The sequence below is a fragment of the Petaurus breviceps genome, unplaced genomic scaffold, assembly GCF_028583685.1.
Source record: "Petaurus breviceps papuanus isolate PSGF00001 unplaced genomic scaffold, PetGlider_PUasm1.0 90667, whole genome shotgun sequence".
Classification (NCBI taxonomy): Eukaryota; Metazoa; Chordata; class Mammalia; order Diprotodontia; family Petauridae; genus Petaurus; species Petaurus breviceps.
Window position 1 is genome coordinate 5,098,393 of NW_027187302.1, and position 26,928 is coordinate 5,125,320.

The window sequence follows — 26,928 nt, forward strand, 5'->3', positions numbered from 1 at the left end:
CTTAAAATAGGTCATCATCAAATTACTGAAGTAATGCTTAAGTAATATGAAGAACTCCATTTGTTTGGGTAAAAAGAGATGAGAACTTTAAAAGTCAGGCAACTGAGAGCAGTAAAAAGTCAAATTCATGTGGAGTAAATAACTGCTGGTCAAAGCATAAGAACAAACAGTTCTCAAAAGAATTGTCAACTATTAAAGTTATACGAAAGACTGCCAAAATACTAATTAGAGAACTGCAAATCAAAATAGCCCTTAAGTTTCAGTAACCCAGAAAAGTGACAAGATGACAAAAGATGGTAATAATCAATGTTGGAGGGATTGTGGCATAATAATTGTGAGTTGGTCCAACCACCCCAGAAAGTTATCTGGAATTATACTAAATGACTAAAATGTTTATACTTTTTAGCCAAGAGAGGGTACTCTTATGCATTTATCCCTAAGGAGGTAAGTGATGAAAAGAAAAGTATTGTATGCATCAAATTACTTATAGGAACAATTTTAGTAACAGCAAAGAACAAAGTAGACGCCCTGTGAGCACAGAGTGTTTAAACAAACGGGTACCTGAAAAATGTATTACTACACTGTAAGAAACAAGGAACTATGATAAACACAGAGAAATATGGGAAGTTATATGAACTGATGCAAAGTGAAATAAGGAGGTAATATGCAAAAAATGACTTCAGCAATAAAAACAGAAAGAACAGCAAAAAGACTGAAAGTGAATGCTGTGAAATTATAATGACCATTTTGGCCCCAAAGAAAATAAATGAAAGTGAACCTCCACCTATCCCCTATGTATTTTAAAGGTAGAGGAGTAGGTTGAAGAAGAACATTACAAATACTGGACTGATGTGTTTGGTTAGTTTTGCTAAACTGACTTTCCCCCCTCGTATTCTGTGTTATAGGAGGTGGTTCATTCTCTGTCCTGGGAAATGCAGGTGATGTAAAAACAAAAGATGTTAATAAAAATAATACTTCGAAGTTATAAATATAGCCACAATATAAAAAAGATATACACAAAATTTAAAATACTCATTCTCTCTATAGAAAGCTATTAACCTAAAAAGTAAAGTCTGACTTCAGATCTTTGATAATTTGTCAAATAGTTATTGTTAGCCTTGTTTGCTATCCAAAGCTTAGAAATATGTCACTCATGTAGATAGACATTACCTTTCTGCCCAATCATATCCCATGAGTCTCAGAATTTGAAAAACTTGCTGAAAATGATTTTGTTGGCCTTTATCTGTCTTGGAAAGAAAATAAACTTAGAAAAGGGGGCATTTCAAGTTTAATGTAGAACAGAAAAAAAAAAACCTATGCAAATTTAACATTATATCCCACTAAACAATAACAGTGACAAAAATTAGTGTACTAGGTTAATAAGTAGATAATTGTATATACATACATCCAGTATACCAATGTAGATTATAAAATATGATGGAGAAACAAGACAAAAACTGTGGCATTCTATAGTGATAGTAAACATTGGTAATATCTAACCTTTAAGATTTTTATTTTAAACACAGCAAAGAATTTCTTAAGTTTTAGTGTTAAAGGCAGACTCTTTTGGGAATGGTAATAGAAGAGAAACGGTAGCAGATGGAGCCTTCATTCAGGTGAAACTGTTTATAGTACAGTTTCCAACAAAGCAGGAGTTTTTTAAATCACTTTTGTGTCATGGACCTCCTTTTTAGAAGTCTGGTTAAATCCAGAAACCCCCTTTTAGAAAAATGAATAAATGCACAAGATTTTTACAAAGGGCAGTAATTATATTGAAATACAATTAACAACATATTTTTAAAAAGTTAATGGAGCTATTCCCTCTCCAAGGGGAGGGTGAGTGTGTACCACTGATTAAGAACCCCAGCACTAGAGTAAAACTACATGATATAATGGCAAAGATGATATGGCAATGCCTTTTCAAGCCACAGTAAAATTTTATTTTAAAGAAGCAAAAGGGACTGTTTCTTTAAAGTTTTCTTTAAAAACTGCTGTCTAAATATGCTTGGTATTACATTGTTCCGGTAGCAATCTAATACACTAGGCAGAAATTAATCTCTTTTACTGCTTTCCAGGATGGCTCCAAAGGCCCACTTGCATAATTGATGTTTATGAGGAAGGAATTCCAGCTTTCTACTCTTTTATTTTGTTTACTTACCACATATATCATTGAATCAAAATTATATTTGTTCATTCGATCAATAGCAGCTGCAAGATCTCTGAAAAATGAATTCATAAATTAGAAGTTCCTTAGATCTTTGTACTTCTGACAACATTCTTCAGATCTTATAAAAAAAGCTAAATATTTTAGGATGGGATGGGGAACCTGCAGCCTCGAAGCTACATGTGGCCTTCTAGGTCCTTGGGCACAGCCTTTTGACTGAGTCCAAGTTTTATAGAACAAATCCTTTTATTAAAGGCACTGGTTCTGTGAAGTTTGGATTCAGTCAAAGGGCCACCCTTGAGGACCTAGAGGGCTACATGTGGCCTTGTGGACACAGTTCCCCATCTGTTTTATGCGATGTGAAGCAACTTTTCCAGAATGTTACATGTACCACCAAATGCAAATCTAGGGGCCCTCAAATTTACTATGTAGGGGACTGTTTAAGAAACAGTATGAAACTAGCTAAATGTCCATGGAGATTTTACAATCACCTACTTATTATTTCTCTCCTTTTTTTCTCAAGTAAAAATTAGGGGAAAAAATAAGTAAAAAAAGCTGAACACCAATTACTTGACTACTGTTTTGCCAGTATTAACATGACTTTTAAACTTATATCATTAGAAAAAGTAGGTATTCTTAACTGTATTATATATATAGGTAAATCTTAACTAATATGATTGAATATTAATTTCTTTGGCAAAGACCTCACTTATGTATAAAGTACAGAGGTGATGTTCATAATGGACATAGCCCCAGAAACAGGAGGGCTTATTGCAGCTGTACTTTTATTAATTTTATTGGTGTTCTATTTTCTTCTTTTTCCTGTTTGCACTATCCCAGAACTAACTGAGCTCAATAAATTCAGCTTGTTAACTTTATTAATAGACAATTGTCATGAAGTTTTATTCTAATGGGTGATGGCAAAGAATGATAATAAAGGAAAAAAAATGATGGTGACATCTATCTTAGCCATTACTTACATCACACTACAATAAGAAAGGGTCCTCAAATAACATATTGTGTATACTGAATATATTACTCATTCAATAAGCATTTATTAATAATCTACTATGTGCCAGACGCTGAAAATTCTAGAACAGAGGAGTGGCATGGTCAGACCTGTTTTGAAGGAATAGTAATTTTTTAGCTGTGTGGAGGCAGGATTGAAAAAGGAAAACCTTCAAAGAAGGGAGATGAGTCAGGAGGGTATTACAACAACAGGTAAAATAGTGGGATAAAAGTTTAGTGAGAAGAGAGGAGATATGAGAAAGTTGTGGATATAGAACTGAACTGATTATATATGAAGAGTGTGAGACAGAGAAAAGTTGAAGACTCTGAGGCTGCAAACCTGATTACCTGGAAAGATGATGATACCCTCAACAGAAAAAAGAAAAGAAAAAGCTTGGAACAGAAAAGCAGTGCTGCCAAAGTGATTTTCCTAAAGCAGGACGATAAAACATTTCTGGCATTTAAAGTCCTTCACAACCTGGCTCCAATATCCCTTTCAAGCCTTATAGATTATACACTTTCATAAGCTCCACAGTCCAATCTAACTGGTCTTCATGCTGTTCCTTACATACACCACTCCCATCTTCTGTCTCTATGTCTTTGCATTGGCTGTTTACATGTACTCACAACTCATTTCTATCTTTCAGAATCCTGTTTCCTTCAAGACTCACCTCAAGCACCATCTTCTACATGAAGTTTTTCGTAACCCTTCACTCCCCCTTACCCTCACCTCCTGAGTCTTTACTGCACATTAATTTGTAAATACACACACACACAGAGGATGGAGCTATGTATTTGCCTACCTATTTTTATCTATATCCTTTACATATTTATGTCCACGTTGTTTCCCCCAATAGAATGTAAACTCCTTGAAGGCAGACACTTTCTTTTTGAACCACTGTGCTCAGTTTTTGGTACATAGTAGGTATTTAAGAATGACTTGTTGACTGATATTAAGGTTGCCTTTTAGTGCTCAATTTTAGGACACTTATTTTTTTTGGTGAAGATACCTAAAACAGAACATATTTACTTTAACTCAAAATTAAACAAAAAATACTGAGCCAATGCCTGGGGATATCTTATGTTGTTAAGCTATAAATATGCTCTGGCACCCTAGGGATATCTCAGCCAGTACCTTCCACATCAAGTAATCAACAAGCACTGTACTAAGTGACTACTCCATTGCCAGGCTCTGTGTTAAGTGTGGGGGATGGAAAGAAAGGCAAAAAAATATTCCTGGCTCTGAAGGAGCTACATTTTTTTTCATTTTCCAAATGCTTTATTCACTTCTGGTTTACATCATTCATTTCCGCCATGTTTTGAGTTACAAATTTTCTCCCCGTTTTTCCCCTACCCACTGCCCCAAAATAGCAGTCCCACAGGATGTCCCCCCCTCCAGTCTGCTCTCTCCCATATCTGATCCCATGCCCCCTTCCACTTTTCCAGTAGGGCATGGTGGATCTCTATGCCCCAGTGCCAGTATATCTTATTTCCCAATTACATGTAAAATAGTATTAATAATAGTATATATATTTTTAAACATTTGATTTTAAAACTTTGAATTCCAGATTCATTCCCCTCCTCCCTTGTCACCCACCCTTAATGGGAAGATAAGCAATTCAGTATAGGTTGTACATGTACAGCTATAGCTATGCAAAACATTTCCATAGTAGATACATTGTAAAAGACTGACTATATTTCCCTCCCTCCTATCCCACCTCCCACTTGTTCTATTCTCTACTCTGATCCTGTCCCTTCTCAAAAGTGGGTGCTTCCAACTTTCCTTTCCCCCCCCAGCCTGCCCCTCCCTTCCATCATCTCCCCTTCTCATCCCCTTCCTCCCTACTCTCCTGTAGGGTGAGATACTCTATTTAGTGTGTATTTCATTCCCTCCCTGAGCCAAATTCAATGAGAATAAGGTTGACCCATTCCCTTTTGCCTTCCCATTCTTCCCCTCCATTGTAACCATTTCCCCTTGCCTCTTCTATATGAGATAGTTTACCCCATTCTGTCTCTCTCCATCTCCTCTCATTATATTCCTCTCTCACCTCTTAATTTCACCTTTTAAGTATCATCCCTTCCTATTAAATTGGTCCTGTGCCCTCTATCTATGTATACCTGTAAACATATATACACACATTCACATATGCATTCATATGCCCGTATACTCTCCAATATGTGTGTGTGTGTGTGTGTGTGTGTGTGTGTGTATTTCTATTCTCTTCAACTATTTTCATACTGAGAAAAGTTTCATCAGTTACAATTACCATTTTTCCACATAGGAATGTTAATAGTTCAACTTTGATAAATTCCTTATGATTTCTTTTCCCTGTTTACATTCTTATGCTTCCTGTATCTGAATGTCAAATTTTCTATTCAATTCTGGTTTTTTCATCAAGAATGCTTGAAAGTCCTCTATTCCACTGAATGAACATATTTTCCCCTGAAACATGATACTCAGTTTTGCTGGGTAGGTGATTCTTGGTTTTAGTCCCAGCTCCTTTGCCCTCCGGAATATCGTATTCCAGGCCCTTTGATCCCTCAGTGTAGAAGCTGCCAGATCCTGAGTTATCCTCATTGTGTTTCCACAATATTCAAATTGTTTCTTCCTGGCTGCTTGTAATATTCTCTCCTTGATTTGGGAATTTCAGAACCCGGCTATCATAGTCCTAGGAGTTTTCTTTTTGGGAATCTTTTTCAGGAGGTGATGGGTGGATTCTTTCAACCTCTCTTTTGCCCTCTGGTTCTAAAACATCAGGGCAGTTTTCCTTGAGAATTTCTTGGAGGATGATTTCTAGGTTCTTCCTTTGATCATGGCTTTCAGGTAGTCCAATAATTTTTAAATTCTCTCCCCTGGATCTATTTTCCAGGTCAGTGGTTTTTCCCATGAGATACTTCACATTGCCTTGTATTCTTTCATTTCTTTGGATCTGTTTAACAGCATCTTGATTTCTCATAAAGTCATTAGCTTCCATTTGCTCCAGTCTAATTCTGAAGGAATGATTCTCCTCAGTGAGCTTTTGAGATTTTTCCATCTGGCAAATTCAGCGTTTTAAGGCATTCTCCTCATTGCCTTTTTGAGCCTCTTTTGCCATTTGAGTTAGTCTATTTTTTAAGGTATTATTTCCCTCAGTCAGGCTGCTGACTCTCATTTCGGATTTTCTTGCATTGTTCTCATTTCTCTTCCCAATTTTTTCTCCACTTCTCTTTCCCTTTTGGGGGGCAATTAGGGTTAAGTAACTTGCCCAAGGTTACATGGATAGTTTTTTTGGTGGGTGTTAAGTGTCTGAGGCCTGAACCAAACTTGGGTCCTCCTGACTCTGGGGCCAGCACTTTACTCACTGCACCACCTAGCTGCCCCTCTTACCTGCTTCTTAAGGTCCTCTATGGCCTGTAACCAGCTTGTATTTTTCTTGGAAGCTTTTGGTACAAGAGTTCTGACTTCACTGTCTTAATCCTGTTCCATGCTTTGATTCTTATTGTCCCCAAAATAGGAATCTAATATTGGATTGCTTTGCTTGCTTTGCTTCCTTTGATTGGTCATGTTGCCACTCAATTAACTGACTTTTTTTGGGCTTTTTGCCACAGTAGGACTCTGCCACCAGACAGGGGAGTTTTGTTCCAAATGCTGGGGATTTCTCAGCTGCTGGAGGTATTAGATGGGTGCCCTCTCTGAAGCCTCCACATGCTCTGGCAAGCTGGTCACACACCCCAGGAGCACCACCCTAGACCGCAATCCAGATCCAAGCAGGTTAAAGCAAGAGCTATTACCCCTCAGACTGGTCGCTTGGTCCCACTATACTCTGCAGACCAGGAGCTGAAGCTACCACGTGGGGCGGCTGGGCTGCATGCCTCAGTGGCTTCTCACCCTGGGGACAAAAGCCGATGCACTCCCAACTACTGGGTCCCAAAGTCTAGACTGCACTGACCTCTCACTTTGTCCTTAGGATCTATGTGTTGATAATTCTGGACCACCACAGCTGCTGGTGATGTGGAGTCCCTCCAGCCGGTGGCTGGTCAGGTCCGCCCTGGGGCTAAAGCCTTAGTGTGAGGCTGGGCTCAGCTCCCAGAGCACTGTGCTGGCTGATTTCTGCCGGCCTGCTGGGCTGTCCTCAGTGGGAGGTTAGCTTCTCTGTGTCATTTTGTGGGTTCTGCAGCTCCAAAGTTTGTTCAGAGTCCCCTTTTACATGAATTGGAGGTGGTGGGATCCAAAGCCACACAGAGGTCCTGTTTCTACTCTGCCATCTTGACCTGGAGCTACATTTTTTTAGTCACTACTTTGATCATAATTGACCTCTCTGAGAATAATAAGCCTTGATTTTAATAAGTAATGAGACATGCCTCTAAAATTTTATATTATTCTATGGTAAAAATACCTCTCAGGTTTTCCCCAAATGACCTGTAAAGTGTGTTTTAGCTCTCAGTCTACGAGCCTGTATTCTCAACATTTTACTACTGACCAAAGAACATGTGAAAACATATATATCCTAAGGTCATTTTTGAAGACGGTACCAACCTGGTTGCATAAAGAGAAGTCCCATCACTTCGCATTACAGTGCAGCTCAAAGAAGGGTCTCCTTTTCCAGAAAGATCTACTATGGCTGTTCCTTTTCTAGAAATGCAAAAAGGAAAACAATGAAATGATATATAAAACTATGAATTATAACATATATGGTTTAACATATTAAAATCCATTGTTTAACAAAACAAAATTCTAATTGCTTTCTTAAAACTCTGAAAGCCAGTATCTGTGGAGGTTCTTCCTACCCCCATCAAAACAATGCTGTTTCTAACATGAAATCCTCAACAATATTCAATTTTAGTTCCAATTATTAATACAGAAGATGCCTCACCTATCTGGGTTACTTAAACTCTCTTTGCCTCAGTTTCCTTATCTATAAAATAGGGATAATAAAAGTACCTCCCAGGGCTGTTGTAAGGCTCAAGTGAGTGCCTGGCACACAGTAAGGAGTATATGTAGCTATTATCATTAGATATTATTTAATGGAATATTATTGTGCTGTAAGAAACAAATATGAAGCCTTGAGAGAAATATTGGACTTATGTGAAATGATGCAGAATGACAAAAGTAAGACCAGAAGACAATAAATAATGACTATAATGAAATCAAGTCAATTCTGAGGGACAATAAGACTGATCAATGTTAGCACCATATCATCAAAGGTGAAAGATAAATCCTTCCTTTCTATTAACGATCAATAAACCTCCCAGGGTTGTTGTCTCAAATGAGATAATATTTGTAAAGTGCTTAGCACAGTGCATGATACACAACAGGAGTCATATAAATGCTTATTCCTTTCCTCTGTAGCATCACCACCCTCTCGTATTCTCTAACTATAGGTATACCCCTCTTGGGCCCTAATATTTTATCTTAGGGACATGATCAGTTTCCCTGGGTTTAATTTTAATCTCTAAGCAGAAAACTCCCAGATCCATATTCATCTTTATTCTCTTTTCTGAGCTCCAGTTCAGCATCATGAAGCATCTCTTGGACATTTAGAAATGGACGTCCTATAGGCATCTTAAATTTAGCATATGTAATACAGAATTCATCTTTTGAACTTGTTTTTATTGCTGTTGGGGACATGACCAAGGTTAGGGTCATCTTTGACTTTCTGTGTTCCCTCACCCTACATGTCCAATCAGTGGCCAAGTCTTGTCCAATTTACCCCCAGAACATTTCTCCCCTCCAAGCTCTTTCCTTCATTCCATTCTCCAACTGGGCCACCATCCCAGTTCAGATTCTTATCACCTCTGACCCAGACTTTTAATTCAATGGACTTCTAATAGATGCTCCTCCCTCAAGTCTCTTCCTTCTTCAATACATGCTACAAAAAGCTGCTAAGTGATATTTCTAAAGGACATCTCTAGTCACATCATTGCCCTCCTTATACTTGAGGGCAAAATGGTCATCATCAACTTAAGGGGAATAAAGGAAGGTTCCATAGAATATAAAGTTTGACTAGAGCTATTCATTATCTCTAGAGTCAAATGCAAATTGTTCTGAATTCCATTTAAAACTCTTCACAATCTGGCTCCAACCTACCTTTCCAAACCTATTTCTCTTCTCTTCATACAAGCTTTTCACTGGCCTTCATGCACTTTATGGTGCAGTCAAACCAGACAGAAAGACATGGAATCAAATCCCATCTTGGACATTTACCAGCTATATGATCCTAGGAAAGTCATAACCTCCATAAGCCTCAGTTTCCTGAGTTGTAAAATGGGGACAATAGTTCCTAGTTCGCAGGGTTGTTGTGAAACTCTAATGAAATAATATTTATGTAAGATATTTCACAATCCTTCAAGTGCTTTACATTAGCTATTTTTATTTGTACAATCTGTCCTCCATGCCTAGAGAACACTACTTCCTCATCTATTTCTCTAAAAATCAGTAGTTTCTTTCAAAGGTCGTCTCATACACCATTTTCTCTATGTGGTCTCTCTTGATACCTGTAGTGGTTAGTGTTTTCCCTCAAAAAAAAATTACCTTATACATATAATGTTCTCTCCTCTCTAATAAAACATCATCTTCTTTAGGGCAAAGACTGTTTCATTTCTATTCTTGCATTTTCAGTATCTAACACTGTGTCTGGCACAGAGGAAGCACTTAATAAACACTGCTAATTGTCTGATTATCCCATTAAGGAGCTGTGTAACATCAGGCAACTTGTTTTCCTCACCATAAAATGGGAATAACATTTATTTTTTTTTTACCAGGATGTTATATATGTATGAAATCACTTTGAAAAATCAAAAGTACTTTATTACTAAAAGAATGCATACATTCCAAAGTGTATTACATAATGAGCAAAAAATATTATTTTGATCCTACTTTGTTCTTTGTAGTAGTCCTTTCTTGTCCAACAACCTTAAGACTTCCCGAGATTTCTCTCGATAAAATGATTCTCCCGAATATTCATCAAAATGCACTCCAAGCCGCTAAAAAGTTCCAGAAACAAAGTCAGGGTAAAAGGTTAAATTTTACTCCACGGCTGGGGAACTCGTGGCCTCAAGGCCACGTGAGGTCCTCAAGTGTAGCCCCTTGACTGAATCTAAAAAATCACCTTAACATAAGGATTTATTCTATGAAACTTGGACTCAGTCAACAGGCTGCACCTGAGGACCTAGAAAGCCACATGTGGCCTTGAGGCTGCAGGTTCCCCACCTCTTTTTTACTCTTTCTAAGATAGAGGCTGGGTTGTCCTACTGTCCCAAAAAAGGCCAAAAGAAGAAAACTTTATTTAGATTCAAACAAAACTAAAAATCGGACCGATCCTCTAATCTACCAAAGAAAAGAAAAAGATTACATATTGCTAGGTCAAGAATGCCACAGGGAAAAAAAAATCTTTTTTGGGGGGAGGGTGGAAGGTAGGGCAACTGGGGTTAAGTGACTTGTCCAAGGTCACATGGCTAGTTTTGTGTTAAGTGTCTGAGTGAGATCTGAACTCATGTCCTCCTGACTTCAGGGCCGGTGCTCTATTCACTGTGCCACCTAGCCACCCTGAAAAAAAATCTTATAAAAGTGAATATTGAAAACTAAAAATAAATGTAAAAAAAAAAAGAATGCCATAGAAGTGGTATATTCATATTCTGGAAAAGATAAGAATCAGATGTTTTCCTTAAGAACAACTTATCTTATTAACCAATATGCTGGAGGTCTGATAATAGAAACTTTAGGGGCAGTTATTCCTCTATACATAAATGGATGATAAACTGGAATGGGATGTTCAAGAAGGTAAAAACCACACCCAATAAAGACCATTATATTTGTGTTGATTGAGACATATTGGGACATCTTGACTTTTTCTTTGAAGCCTATTATAAAGCAGATTCTTTTTCTTAATTATTTTGGACAATTTTGTTAAGTCCTAGCTTCAAGTAATTTCATGAAACAATACAAGTTCACAAATATGGCAATCATGCAAACAAGGTGTAATGAATCCATTTAATAACCTGCATGGTTTGAAACAATGATTTAAAAAACTGACATTTGAAGCCCTGTCTAGTAAGGAAGAGGTTATGTTTGCAAGTATCAGAAGCTGGTTTGCATAAATACAGTGACTCTACTTCATGCTAGTGTCAGAAGGAGTGGCCTCCACATACCTTGTAAATCTGGACATATTCTTTAACGCTCAAGTCCCGAAATTTTTGCCACAATGAAAGTGCCTGCTTTTCACCTGCTTCCAATCGATGAAAGAATTCACGTGCTGATTTCTCCACATTTTCATCATCTGCTGCTTCCTTATTAACTTGCACATAAATCTAAATATAAAATGGCAGAAAGAAAGGAAAGAACATTGGTGAGTCATTAAAATAATAATCAAAGGAGACTGGAAGGAAGTTCATTAGGTGATACAGACAAGCAAGGCACTATAGCAGCTCCCTGTGAAATGTATGTAGTGTTTTTCTGTTCTTTGTATAGAGAAAGATTCATGTTTATTAATATTGGTCAAGTTCATGATAATAAAAAGGAAAATTAAAAATAACAATAGATTATTGTCAACTCTAACAAGAAAAACAACAACAAAAACCTGAGAGAGAAAACAAATCACATATTATACAGAAATGCTCACGTAAAGGTTACTAAAGCAGTCTGACTGCATAGTTTAAACTAATACTGTCTCTTTTTTTCAAAATGTCAAGTTAATTTTTCTGCTAATACTTTGGGAAAAGATTAAAGGAAGTGAGGCTATTCAGCTTAGAGAAAAGAAGGAAGATTATTATTTTTATGGAGATCTTGGTTGACTAAAAGAAGATCTTTTGACTTTAAGATTAATAAAAATATTAGAATACACTACTGGGAGACAATATGGCATCTCACTTCCTGGACAAAGCAAGGTACAGCAATCTGTCTTAGATGATTTAGTCATTCACTAACCCAGCTGAGTCTGTCTGACTAAAGGTGAATAATGAAATATAAACATTCAGACATAACCAACGTATGGATTTAGCTTTTGCCAATGTCTATTTGTTGTCACAAGGGAAGATTTAAAAACAAATTTTTTTACAGGAGAATTGTGGGGAGGAATGAGTTGGTGAGATAGCAATAAAAAAAAGAAAGAAAACATTAATAAAGCATTTTAAAATGCACAGAATGGAGCAGAAGATGGTTCAGTAGAAAACTCAGATAAGCAGGACAGATTTGAAACTAGCGTGCTGAATGTATAACATAGTTAGCCCTCCTCTCCCTGAAGAATGACTACTTTTCTTTTAAAGTCGAGATCAAACACTGTATCTGGCTTCTTTCTACTCCTTATATACCAACATTCCATCTTCTACCTCCATACTTCTACAATGACCATCTCACATCCTTGGAAAACACTCCTTTCCTTCTACAACCTCAAAGAGTCTCTTTCCTTAGGATACAGTTTAAGCACTATCTTCTGCATGCCCCCCCACCACAGCCTTGCCAAACTGTAAATGCCCTCCCTCTCTACCTTATATAAAACTGCTTTGTGTATATTCACATTTATACTAATGTTGTATTTATTTTTATATGTACTTGTATCTATTATAACATAAAGTCCTTTGGAGTGGGAACTGTTTTATTTGTTGTACTTGATATCAAGTCAGTTAAGTATTTAAACAATTAAAGTACTTAATATGCACTAAGCACAAAGAAAGGCAAAAAATGATCCTAGCCTTTAAAAAGCTCATGTTCTAATGGAGATAACATGCAAAGAAGCTCTACAAAAAACACATAGGTTATATTTGAAGTAATCTCACAGGGAAGGTATGAGCATTAAGAAGGAAGGAAGGAGGGGGCAGTTAGGTGTAAAGTGTCGGCCGGAGTCAGGAGGCCCGGAGGAGTACCCGTTCCAGCCTCAGACACTTAACACCCACACAAGAAAAACTAGCCTTGGGCAAGTTACTTAACCCCAATTGCCCTCCAAAAGGCAAAAAAAAAAAAAAGGAAGGAAGGATTTATTAAATACCTAATATGTGGCCAGACACTGAGCTAAGATGTTTACAAATATCTAAATATCTAATACAAATATCTAAAATGTCTACAAATATCTCAAGTTGATCCTAACTACCCTGGGTGGTAGATGCTATTATGATCCCCATTTTACAGTTGAGGAAACTGAGGCAGAGGCTACATGGCTTGCTCAGGGTCATAGTTAATAAATGTCTGATGATGATTAGCTTTGATAGACTTACCTCTTCTCAGCAATGCAAGGATCTAAGACAACTCCAAAAGACTCACAATGGAAAATGCCATCCACATCCAGAGAAAGAACTCTGGAGTCTGAATGCAGATGGACACATACTATTGGCTCTCCTTTTCTTTTAATGTTTTTTTTTGTTGTTTCTTCTTTGTTGTGATTCCTCCCATTAGCCCTAATTTTTCTGTACATCATGACTAATGTGAAACTATGTTTAATATGAATGCCTAAGTAGAGACTTTATTAGATTGCATGACATCTTGGGGAGAGGGGAGGTGAGGATGGGGGAGAAAATCTGAAACTCAAAATCTTATGGAAGTGAATGCTGAAAACTAAAAATAAATAAATCAATTTTTAAAAATATGTCTGAGAAGGGACTTAAATTCAGTGCTCTAGCCATTCCACTACCTAACTGCCTCAAAAAGTTTCTTATGGAAGGTGAGATTTTAGCTGATACTTGAAAGAAGTCAAGGAAACTAGGAGCTGGAATTGAGGAGGGATAACTTTGGGGAAAGCCAGTGAGAATGCACTTAGCATAGTTCTTGGAGTCTAACAGTAAGCACTTAATAAATATCTGATTGATCAGAGGTGACTCTTTCCCCTTCAGGTATTTAGTACTTTGCTTATATCTCTATTATATAATTTATTGCTATGATTATGATATAACTTCATTTACTTATGTATGTAACATACCTTTACTACACACAAAGTTCCATGAGGACAAGAGGAATACATCATCCAAATTTTGTATCTTTGCCAGTGCCTAGCATTATATAAATATTATTTTACTAATGAAAAATTAAAAAGGCAGAAATGTGGATAAGCTGTAGTTTTCCTGGTTCCTGGCCTATCCATCTTCCTACTGCTAATAAGAGAGTGTAAGTATTTGTACACTGTCTACCTCTCACACATACTGCTTTATATATGGCATATTTAGAGAAAATAACCCAAAAATATTCCTCTCAAATTTCAGAACTATGAAAAGATGTTGGAAATGTATATTTGAAACCCTTAAGCAAGATTCCTGAAACTGTTTTGATTAGGTAACTATATAGCTATTAATTTAGTTTGCTTAAAAATGTCAGAAGGTATAGTCTTAGAAACCTAAAAATGAAAATTCCTCTAATCTATTTTGCTTTAAGTTGAGAGTAAAAATATCCTACATCTCTCTCTTCTACACTCTAAAAACCTCCCAAATCCTTCCTGAAACCATTATAACAAGATTAAAGAATGTTATCGTTTGTTTAAACTGAAGATTAAAATCAAATGACACATAATATCAACCAGCACAATAGGCTAACCTAGTAGGCATGTATCAAATGCCTGTAACATTAAAAAATGTGTGACTAATTTTATTAACATTTATCCTGGTTTGAAAGAAATATATTCTTGCTTCATGAAATAGATTTAACAAGATGCAGCTCTAAAATAAAAGGCATGGGTTTTTAATTTATGCTTGACACAAGCCTTTTCTCAGAGAAAATCAAATTTGAAGACACCTTTGTTTAGGAGGTGCATCTAAAAAACAAAGGAAATGCAGGTGAAATTATTAAATTACAAGTTTGATATTGGGACAGATATGGTTTAGCAAAGCTTTATTTTAGAGCTAAGAGCATAGCACATATTTTCTTTAATTACTAAAATACTAAACCAATTATATAGTCCTTTCATTCCTTCTTCAAAAGAATGATTTGTCAAGATTTCTCATTTGTCAAGATTAATAGATGAAAACAGAGAAAGCATCTGCCACTTAAGCAAAATAGAAATAAAAACATCAAAGCCATTTCTTAGATGACCTGATACCAAGGGTACAGAGGACCAAGTAAGCTAAAACCACAGCTAATCTAAAAAAATCACTTACAAAATTCTGGAATGCCATCAGACATCTAGGTTTAGTCTTGTTTTGTCTGGCCTTAACCCCTTTTCATCTCATCTCTATTCATTCAAGGAGTAGCTGCTAGGCACAATTAGAAGAACATGCCACATTTACTCAAGTGTAGGCCACAATTCTAAAGAGAAATAGCTTTGGCAGCAGAACTAGGAAAACTATCTATATACTGACAATAACATTATAGAGAAAAACAACTTTTACAGACATCAGAACTCTGATCAATGCAATGACAAACCACGAGTCCAAAAGAATGAAAATGAAACATACCATTCACCTCCTAGGAAGTGAAAAACTTAAAATGCTGAAAGAGATATATATTTTTCAGATATGGCTAACGTGGCAATTGTTCTGCAGGATTATACAGCAATGTATCAAAGACTTTATTTTTCAGATTTTTCTTTTTTATTTACTCAGTATGGGAGTTAGTGGAAGGGAAGAGTAGAGGAAGGGATAGATTTATTTTCAAAATGTTTTGTTAATTGAAATAAGCAGAATAAAAAGAAAACCTCCAGGCTATAATCAAGGATAGATGTGGAATAATGGACTGTTTGTGAAAGGAACACAATATCCCATGTAAAAGCATGGTGTTATAAGGAAGAATTAAAGAATATGGGTCAATATCTTGTGAACTCAATATCAAAATGTATAAAACAAGTGACTGCAGCAAAGGCACTTTGTTATTAAACTGTTAAAAATGTTTTAAAAGTAAAATAAAGAAAATGAGATATCTCTGGGAGGAGGAATACTTGGATTTAGAGTCAACTGACTGCAGTTTGAATCTTAGCTTTACCTTAGGCTCCCCTCTCTTCCAAACTGTTCCAATGCCTAACTGGCTTCTCACTGACTTACATCTCTCTCATCTCTAAACCTCACACAGCTGCAAAAATGGATATTCCTAAAGCATAGACCTAACCAAGTAAGACCCTTGCTGAAGAAACTTCAGTCTTATTACACACGATTCCCGTTCACTCACTATTTCTTTGACATTCCATTCCTGTTCCCTTGTTTTTTGCACAGGCTGTCCTCAGGCTTTTTCTACCTCTTAGAATCCCTACTAGCTACCTTTAAAGTCAAATTCAAGTACCACATCCCAGAAGCTTTTTTGATCTCTCAAGTTAGCCAGTTGTTAGCCCTCTCCCTCTGAAATTACTTTGCAACTACATTGTAGTTACTTATATGTGTAGCTGCTAGGTCTCTCCTAAGAAATGAGCTCCCCGACGACTACATAATCCATGGTACATAGTAGGCACTTACTAGACCACATTTAGCCTAATTATACAAGCCACAGGTAAGGGCTATGTGGCTATTTTTCTTTTTCATCAACACAGCAACTCTCATCCTTACTGTGGGTATTTCCCAAGGTTCTGTCCTAGGTCCTTCCTCTCCTCTTTTCCCTCGCAGTAACTATTCAGCTTCTGCAGCCTTAATTATTTCTCTGCTGATGACTGTGAAATCTATACAATCCAGTCTGATTTTCCAAGTTCCATGTCATTAACTGCCTATTAGAGATATCTCATACTCAATCTGTCCAAAAAAAAAAAACCCCAAACACCAAACAAAACAAACAAAAAAAACAACCAAAAAACCCCCAAACTATCTTATCAGCTCCCCCCATGCTGAATCCTTTCCAGATTTCCCTATTTTTGCCATGGGTACATTCCTTATTTATAAACTTGTCGCCTTCCCCTTTAGGATGCAGCAGAAATATTTCATTCTTGGCATTGAAGATGATTAACAAATGTTTGCTGATTGACTGACAGCTATTCTCTTTAATCTTTTCCAATTAAATATTCACCTATTACTTATTCTAAAAACACACAACCTTTATCTTTGCATTTGACTTATAAAAGCCTACCTAACACAGGGAACTGACAAGTAATTTAATTACCAATTTAAAAAATACTTATATCTCTATCAAACATATTACTAGATAAAAGTTAGCTCAGTTTCCTAAAATAAATAGCAAAACAGGAAATTCAGACACACCTGTAACATCTAAATTGTATTTCTTATCTACATGATTAATTTTGATAAAATGTTAATAAAATTCATTAATGTATCCATTTGTACTTTGGTTTAATGTTTTCTTTTTGCTATTTATACCTATGCAGCCACATTAATATTATTTTAGATTGTAAATTCAAGGTAAGTCATAGAACTCTCATGACATAGCACCAAATGTACTTAATGATTTCTGATGAATTTCATGTTCCTAGTATCCAGAAAGTAAAAAAAAAAAAGTTTTGAAATAACTACCTTTCCTTCAATGCCAATGGAGAGTTATCTTGTGAATAAAAGAATTAGTAAAGCTAAGGACCCAATTATTTGTATTTACAAAGTCAAATTGTAGATAAAAAAATTCTGTTGCAGATCTATTCAGTTAGAAAATTTTTTTCATCTGTTTTTGTGCATTCTTTGTAGAATCAAGAACAAATGAAAAATTCTCTATGTCCATTACCCTAATAAAATATGTTCTACATACACTCCAAATTGTCTAAAATAATAAAGAATGGTATCAGTCGGTGTTAGTGGAGATGTGGAATGATAGATATGAATACAGAGTTGGTAGAGTTTTGAAATGGTACACCATTTTGAAGGCCATTTGGAATTATGCAAATAAAGTGACTAAAATGTTCATACACTTTGAATCACAGACTCTACTACTATGTTTATTCCCTGAGAATGCCATCTATAAGGAAAAAGTTCCCATACACAACAAAATATTTATTGCAACTCTTTTTGTGTTAGCAAAGAATTAAAAACAAGGCAAACTGTTCATTAATTAGGAAATGGCTAAGGGCAGCTAGGTGGCGCAGTGAGTAGAACGCTGGCCCTGGAGTCAGGAGGATCTGAGTTCGATTCCAGCCTCAGACCCTTAACTCCCACACAAAAATACTAGCCGTGTAACCTTGAACAAGTTACTTAACCCCAATTACCCTCCAAAAAGCAAAAAACAAAAACAAATTAGGAAATGGCTAACGAATTGGTGGTATATGAATGTAATGGAATATTATGTATGTGATTAATATAAGGAAATCCAAAAAGAACTACATGAACTAATACAGACTGTAATAAGAAGAACCAAAAAAACATTATACAGGATAAATATAATAATGTAAATAAAAAGAACTATGCACAAAAAAATCAAAAGGGAATAAAACAAAAGAGATATGAGAGAACACTTCCAACCCACCCCTTCGTGGAGGTGGAGGTTACATACTGCACGTTTTTTAATACTTTTTCAATGTACTGATCAGCTGTGCTATTTTTTTCCTTCATCTTTTTCTTTTCTAAGTCTTTTGTCTTTAAAAAAAAAAAGCACTATTTGTTACACAGGATAGCCTTCTGGGAGGGGGAGAAGATATTGGGGATAACAATGATAATAAAAATAACTTACATTTTTCTGGAGCCCTATTTTATGCCAGCACCATAAGAAATACCTTACAGATATTACACCTCATTTAAGCTTCACAAGAATCCTAGAAGGTAGGTGCTATTATTATCCCCACTTTACAAATGAAGAAGCTGAGGCAGAGGTAAGTGCCTTGCCTAGGGTTTACACAGCTATAGTAAATATCTAAGGCCACTATGATAATGTTGAAAACAGAAGACATCAATAACAATTTATTTTTAAAAAATAGCACTTAGCTCACAAGATCGTTGTGAGGATCAAATGAGTTATAACACGTGTAACCTTAAAGTGCCATATAAAAATAAAATATGTTCTACTATTATTTAGTGGAATGAAATCCCTTTATCCTGATGCTGAGGGAGAATGACCTTAAAGACCATGTTATACCAGGCTTTTACTGTATGACTTATTTTTTTTTTCCAGAGGAATTTCTATGACTCAAGTTGTCTAAAACTATGTAAATAAGAAGTAATTCTATAATAGGCTTCTTTTAAATCAAGTAAACTTCCTTTATAGCATGAAAATTCTGCATTTTTCTTTTAACATTTTAAAATATTCATTTTTAACATTTAACATTAACATTATTCAACATTTAAAAAAATTAGTCACCAGTCCAAGAGATAAAATAAAATCAAATAAGTACAAAAACAACATTAAGGGGCAGTTAGGTGACGCAGTATATAGAGTATTGGCCCTGGAGTCAGGAGGACCTTAGTTCAAATCCAGACTCAGACTTGTAACACTTACTAGCTGAGTGTCCTTGGGTATGTGACTTAACTCCAACTGCCCTGCCTCCCCACACCCCTCGCCTTGACAAAACAAAAACAACATTAAAAACATTAAGTCAGTCTTTTTAGGTTCAAAACAAAGGGTGTGGCTAGGTGGCACAGTGAGTCAGGAGTCTCACTGGCCCCGGAGTCAGGAGGACCTGAGTTCGGTTCCAGCCTCAGACACTTAACATACACACCCACAAAAACACTAGCCATGTAACCTCGGGCAAGTTACTTAACCCCAATTGCCCTCCAAAAGGCAAAAAAACAAAACAAAGTAGAGTTAAATACAAGTTTACTACCAAAACACAGAATGGAAGATGATATAATGATGTAATTTGAGGACCCCTTTTTGTATTGGCAAGTAAACAGGTACTTAGCACTTAGTAACTAATCAAACCTCTGTGAAACAGAAGGTATGAACCCCTGTTCCTGACATAACAGGAAGGGGTTGGCTGAAACAGGAAGTAGCTAATGCTGTCTATATAAGAAAAGCCTCAGAGAGGCACAGTCATCATTTCTTGGGACAAGAATCTGGAGGCAGAGCAGCTACAGAAGAGAGAATGGAGAACTGAGCCAGAATTTCCTGAGAACTTGTGGTGGTGGAGCTTCTTCTGAATAGGAGCCCAGGAGCCCACTCCCCTCAGGCTGGATAAGGTGATTCTGATTTTTTGAACAAGCTGCAGAAGAGCGAGGAAGCATGACCAGGATGCAGGGACTTTGTCTGTTTCTGTCTTAGCTGAGCCTTGAATTCCTGGGAGCAGATATTGTGAAGGATTTGAGATGGACTGAACCCTGTGAACTTCAGTGTGGAGTAGGACCTACCCAGAGAGCTGGACAAGGAACTGGGAGCTGTATACCATTGAACCCAGGTGACAGTCTGGTGAATCCAGGTAGAATCTGGGACCATGGAAGGGGATCCAGGGAATCTGAGAACCAGCCCCAAGTCAAGATGAAAAGACCTGTCCCTGGATACTGAGTAATGATGAAACTGTAGTTTACTAGTGACCTAGGGGTGGAGGGTTTGTGTATTATCTAATGATTGTACTTAGTGATTAATGATACTTAGTAATTGATTGCTGAATAAGTGAATGATTGAGTTAATTTAGTGTGCCCCATGAGTGGAAATACTTTGACATGACTGTTCTTTGTTATAAATATTGTGACCACTTTGGTGAAAACTACGTGGCCATTTTAATGATAAGCTGTTGTGAATACTATATTGTGATTTTCTGTGATAAGCTGTAATATTGTGAATGCTGTACCTTGATTCTCTGTGAATGTTTTGCGTTGATTTGTTACTGAATAGTGTTCACTATACTGTGTAATCAGAACCTTAAAAGCTGTTCACAGTAGCATTCTTCTAGAAAGCTGCTCATATATGGCGTTACAGAATAATATTTGAAATTTTAGAGAAAACTTGAGAAATTACTTTTCAATGACGCTGGAAGGATATTTTGACAGTGCCCAAGCCTATAATAAATGTTTTCCTTTAGTTTCCAGTGCAAATTCTGAAAAGGCAAAATATCTATCTAGTCCAGTAATTTAACTTATCAGTCATTTCAAAAGAAAGAATCATTCCAAAAATATATCTCTACTTCATGCCAAAAGCAAATTTACATGTATATTTCAAATACTAAGAAATTAGATTTAAATGGCAACCAATAAAAAAATCTCTAAGAAATAAACAAAATAACACCAAAGGCAGATTTCATAGCAAACATACTAACCAATCAACTGATAATCTTCATTTCTGCCAAGAAATGGTTCCCTAAAGAAATCCTTTTTTTGCTATTCTGTTCAGAAACATTATAAGAAAACCAGACTTATAAGAACAAAGAAAAATTAAAGACAGTGGGGGAATGTACAAGGATAGGGCACTAAGACAGGGTTAAAAAACAGCTGCAAAAGGAAAATATTTACCCAGCAGTGTCCCACTCCTCATGATCCCATTTGGGGTTTTCTTGGCTGATACTAGAGTGGTTTGTCATTTCCTTCTCCAATTCGCTTTACAGATGAGGAAACTGAGGCACAGGGTGAGGGGTCAGGTAACTTGCCCAAGGTGTGAGAACAGATTTGAACTCACAAGATTGAGTGTTCCTAACTTCAGGTTATAGGCACGCTATATTAACTGTGTTACCTAGCTCTGCCCAAGATCATTTATAAGGCCATATTACTCTTTCCTAAATGGAACTGAACTCTTAAGTTAATAATCATAACAGGATTTCCAGGAAGGTTTTAGGCTACCAAAAAAGTCCTAATTAGATTTAAGCCCAACTAGCAGCACTCATGCTGTATCTGGCCTGAAATCAAGAAGACTCATCTTCCTGAGTTCAAATCTAGCCTCAAACACTGCAAGTCACTTAACCCTGTCTACCTCATTTTCTATCTGTTAAACAAGTTAGAGAAGGAAATGGCAACCATCTCCAGTATCTTTGCCAAGAAAACTCCCCGAGTGGGGTCATGAAAAGTTGGAAATGACTAAAATAACTGAACAAACAACATATAGCACTCATGCCAGAGCAAGGAATCTGATAAAATTGTAAATCTGCTCTGGGAAGACAATTCAGAGGCAACAGTCAATGGTCAATAAAAATTTGTTAAGTGTGTACTAAGTGCCAGGCACCCTGCTAAAGCAAAGAAGAAAGAAAGATTCTGTCATTCTTAAAGGACAGAAAAGATAAATAAACAACTGAAAAAGTAACTTTGCAAAGTATGTATGTTGTGCCAGATTCTTCCCTTGTCGGTAGTAAGCAATGTCATCATGCAAAGAATGTTCTAATAATGAGCCTGGATTCTAGCAAATGCCTCCTAGAGAGAGTAGAAAAATCAACCATATGCAACGAGGACAGCTAAGTGGTTGGCAGGTAACATGTTCCATTAATGCATATCCCACAATCAAGGATCAAACAGCCAATCTGTCAAGCCTGGAGGCTCCATACCCAGCACTGAGTTGGGGTCTAGATTCCAGAAAGGCTGAGATAACTATACCTCTATTATGCTGAATGCATTGAATAAAAAACAGAACAAGTAATAAGTAACATCCAGCTGGACACTAATATCCCGCTTGATGCCCCTGTGGATGAGAAATAGAGGGATGGTGTCATTCAGGAGAAGAGGTAAAACTAAGAGATAATAATGATGGTGATGAGATCGGTTTCTATAGCATTTTAAGGCTTGAAAAGCCAATTTCCTCATGACTACATATATAACCTATATGAAATTGCTTACTATCTCAAGGAGTAGGGAGGGAAGAGAGGGGATAGAATTTGGAACTCAAAACTTTAAAAAAACAGTGTTAAATATTGTTTTTACATGTAACTGGGGGTGATAAAGTATTTTTTGGAAAAAACAATTTCCTCTTGACAACTCTGTGAAGTTGGTACAAATGCATTCAAAATAGTAGATATGCTATTGACTTGAAATCAGAAAGATGAGAGGTGATACCACCTCTAATATCATGTAGTAGTCACAACCACTTTGAGCCAGTTTCCTCATTTACAAAATGAGGATACTAATAACTATGATGCTTAACTTACAGGACTGCTGTGAGGCTTAAATGAGATAAAGTATATAAAGTGATATATAAATTCTAAAGCACTATATAAATGCATTTTTATTAAGCATTATTATTCCCATCTGACAGATGAGGAAACCGATGTGGAGAAAGGTTCAGTTACTTGACCAAGGGTATCATAAGGATATAGCACATAGATATTAAGTCAAAGAACCAGGATTTGATTCAGATACATCAACAGTCCAAATCTTGGTCTCTTTCCACTCTACCACACTTACACAAGAATAAGTCTTAATTTGGTATTAATGTGCATGAGGACCAAGACTGACCTTTATAACTTTCCTTCCCTGGTTTGCTACTGTCATTCTGTTGTACATTTTCCTGTAGTGCTTAAAAGTTAAATATTTTTAATACAAGTGAAATAAAAGCTGAGTGGTCTTTTTGTGCAACACTCTAAGGAAAGATTCACATCATCACTTGCAGATCAAGTAGGCTGCTATGGAATCCCATTTCAGAGAGTAAAACTGGTAGTAGCTAGGTATCTAGCAGTTAAAGTCTGGAAATTCAGAGGGGAGAAAAGGGCAGATACGGGACCGTAGCATACTACTATGATCAACATATAAGAGTTAGGAGAAATTAAGCTAATTATGGAAGTTTTACTAAAGGAGTCATTTTTTTGTGGTCCAATTAATTTGCCTTTGTATTAATTTATAGATGTAAATACAATCTTCATTGGATCAATTTCCACAGAAATATGGCATTTAATTCCTCCCAAATAAATGTTATATTCCAAAAAGGATAGTGGAAAGAAATATCACATGTAGGCTACCTGAATTAAATAAACTAGGGCAACAAAATATGATTGAAAGGCATTGGTATAACTAAATGAACTAACAACATGGAAAAAGGAGATGGGAATATAGGAGCTGAGATATAACCCTATAATTACATTCAGCATAAAACAGTTATTCACTAGTGTTATATATCCAGTCTGGGGCCCCATGACAGATATGCATAATATGAAAAAGGGACCAAAATGATTAAAGAAAAATTGCATTTGAACAGACCTTATAAAGGAAGAAAAGGAAATGCAAATTTCATTTTTTTTGTACTAATCAGGTAGTTCCCAAATTAATTTCTAACATCCTGAGTACTCCAGACTTCATGGTTACTCCCTCTCCAACCATGTTATCAGTGTTGGGTGAGACCCTACTGCCAAGACAAAAGGACAAAGTATTCTGCAATACCAGACAGGTTATTTCCTGACACACCATCAGGAACTGTCTGAAGGCACTTTTATGATTATTGGAAGTCAGGAAAAAGTGTCTTTCTGGTACTACATTCTAGCTCCTTGAATGGATCTTACTTATTCCTTGAGGATCAGAAGATAGCCCTTCATAGACATTAACTAATTGTACGAAAATCTGAAAACAATGTGGAGATAATAATTTATTTGACTTAAAGGTTATATGTAAAAGAATCTACCAACTGGCAAACAATCATTTTAAAATGGAAAACTATCTCTATAAAGAATTAGCATAAAAATATAATAAACCGAAGGCTGCCATTTTAAGTGATGAGTTTACTCTCTAATTCTATTCTATAAAAAACCCAGAAACAACAGGAAGAGAATGAGCCTGGATTTAACCCATCCCTCTAGATTGTTGCATGCCATCTATATACAAACAGAAAGATATAATATCAGGGCCCCTTAATCTTTTTCATGAATGTTCCCCCTAAAAACTAATTTGTGAAAATGATATTACTAAAAATAACAAATACTAATGTTACTCATTTTTCCTGGTTTTTATAACTAGAACAAATACCTCATCCCCTCATGTTCTTTATTCACATAATACTCTAATTATGACCCCTCTATATGTGAACTGAAATTCAATTAAAGTATCCTAATTCCACCCCACCTTGAAAAGCAGGAAATGACACAAAATAACACTGAAAACAACTGATATTTTAAGTTTTATAATTTTACACCTTGTCATCAACTGTTAGTAAAACTAAAGCATGAGTCTCAAAAAAATCTGAATTTTGTAACTCTTTGTGTGAGATAATGTAATGGGAATGTAAATTTTTAAGATCTTCCCTGCCCCTAGGCTAACGTGCACCTGGAGCCTGGGGTGGGAGGCTTGTTTTTCAGTAGATACTTTTTGATTGGCCAGTGAGTCAATAAGGTTGTTACATTCTCTGAGCCAGGAGAAGGCTATATAAGCCCTGAAGTGTAGCTTTGTTTTGGGGCTCACTTTGAGAAGTGTTCTGTGTTTTGATCAGATGAAACTCTGGGAAGCCATTGTCCAGGGCCCCCAGCTTTGAAACCCAGATGTTGATTTGGTATGGATGTAATGGTTGGACAGTTTGGAAACTGTCTACTTGGTCTGTTTCTCTGTCTTGATAATTCTGTCTGTGTATTCTGAAGTTCGGGGTGCTGACCTTTTTCCCCTGAACTAGGTAAACGATACATATTTGACTGATTAAAGTTTGAGTTGCTTTCCTTTAACAAAGCAGATCTAAGAACCTGTGTTGGCAGCCACCCTGGGGGCTGGGGTGCTTGCTGCTACAGATAATTACTTTCCCTATGTTATGTTTGACTATATACCTAAAATGTTCCCTTAATAATACAGGAAAGCCTCAATGTGTAGCTATTTTGTGATGTGGGTGTCCCCTGTTGGCATGGATATGTTCAAAGGTGACTATTCTCTTTAAAAAGCATTCCTCATCCTCCAAGAGCTTAAAAAAAAGTTATAATTCTGGAAACTAAAGAAGCATATCTTATTTACAGGCAGTCATAAAGATAGGTTATTAATAGTTCAACCTCTTGTCTGTCAAAACTCTTAATAAGCAGGCAAAAATATTTTTACTAATTTGGTAAATAAAAATATCACTTATGAACAGTATAGAAATATACTGAAAAAAGATTTATAAACCTTTAGAGGCATTTGAGAATTAGAAAATCCTTTAGTGTTCAGTTCAACTACAAATCCTGTGGTAGAAAAAATTTACTTAATATAAAAAGAGAAAAACTTTAAAAAGCAAAACAGTTTTTTGGAATATTTCCCCCTTATGCACCATCTAAGTATCCTCAAGTGGATCCTTGCCTGTCCCAAATATACCCTAAATGTTTAAAGTGCTTCTTCCCATATGGTGTTGAAAAAATGCAGCCACGGACTCCACAGACCTCAATGGAGAAGCTAGCACTGAAGAGAACCTAGACAGAAATTTTACTTGAGGGTCCTAAAGGAAAGGAGAGGAAAGTGAAACTAAGAGCTCAACTGGGCAAATGAAGAGATAAGCATCAGGTAAGAGGAATGACAAAAAATAAGAGAGAAAGTCTGACCTATAAAGAGAGTGTACGTGGGATAAAGACACACACCAGGAAAAGAACAAAGATCAAGAGTACATAAAAACAGAACTCAATATTCTCATTCATAGGATAAAGTCATGTTTCCTAATTTGTTCAGTGACAAAGAGAATTCTCTCTGTAATATGTTTTCTTATATTTTTCAACTACGGATAGATTATAATTATAATCTTGAAGAATGCTTCACTCATTCCCATTGTGCAAAACACTAGCTCTTTGTTTATGCATTAACTGTTAAGACTGGAAATGTGATTAACAAAAAACTAAAAATATATCTATTATTATCCAGCCTCAGACACTTGACACACTTACTAGTGGGTGACCTTAAGTCACTTAACCCCAATTGCCTTGTGTTCCCCCCTCAAAACAAAACAAAACAACAATACAAAAACCAGCAGACCAATTTAATTCAATAAACATTTACTGGCTGTCTTCTAGGGGTGACTTTATGTTAGGTGCCAAAATGGAGTAGCAGATGACTACAAAAGTGATCTAAGTAAATTTCTCAAAAAAAGTCTCATGAATAGAGTAGGATATGATGGATCAAAAGACCTATCCAAAGTAGTCTAGAAATATTTGAGACAATAGAGGATACTTTCAATT

General features: G+C 36.2%; 1 protein-coding gene across 3 annotated transcripts in view; it reads right to left on the reverse strand.

Moving 5' to 3' along the window:
• Positions 1–26,928, reverse strand: part of RARS2 (arginyl-tRNA synthetase 2, mitochondrial) — a 66,357-nt gene that overhangs the window by 7,790 nt on the left and 31,639 nt on the right. For all 3 annotated transcript variants that reach the window (XM_069065112.1, XM_069065113.1, XM_069065110.1), the window contains exons 9-13: positions 11,300–11,458; positions 10,029–10,135; positions 7,689–7,784; positions 2,159–2,219; positions 1,171–1,247 (exon numbers count right to left, since the gene is read on the reverse strand). In XM_069065112.1, coding sequence (XP_068921213.1) covers positions 1,171–1,247; positions 2,159–2,219; positions 7,689–7,784; positions 10,029–10,135; positions 11,300–11,458 — 500 coding nt within the window. The remainder of the gene's footprint in view (positions 1–1,170; positions 1,248–2,158; positions 2,220–7,688; positions 7,785–10,028; positions 10,136–11,299; positions 11,459–26,928) is intronic.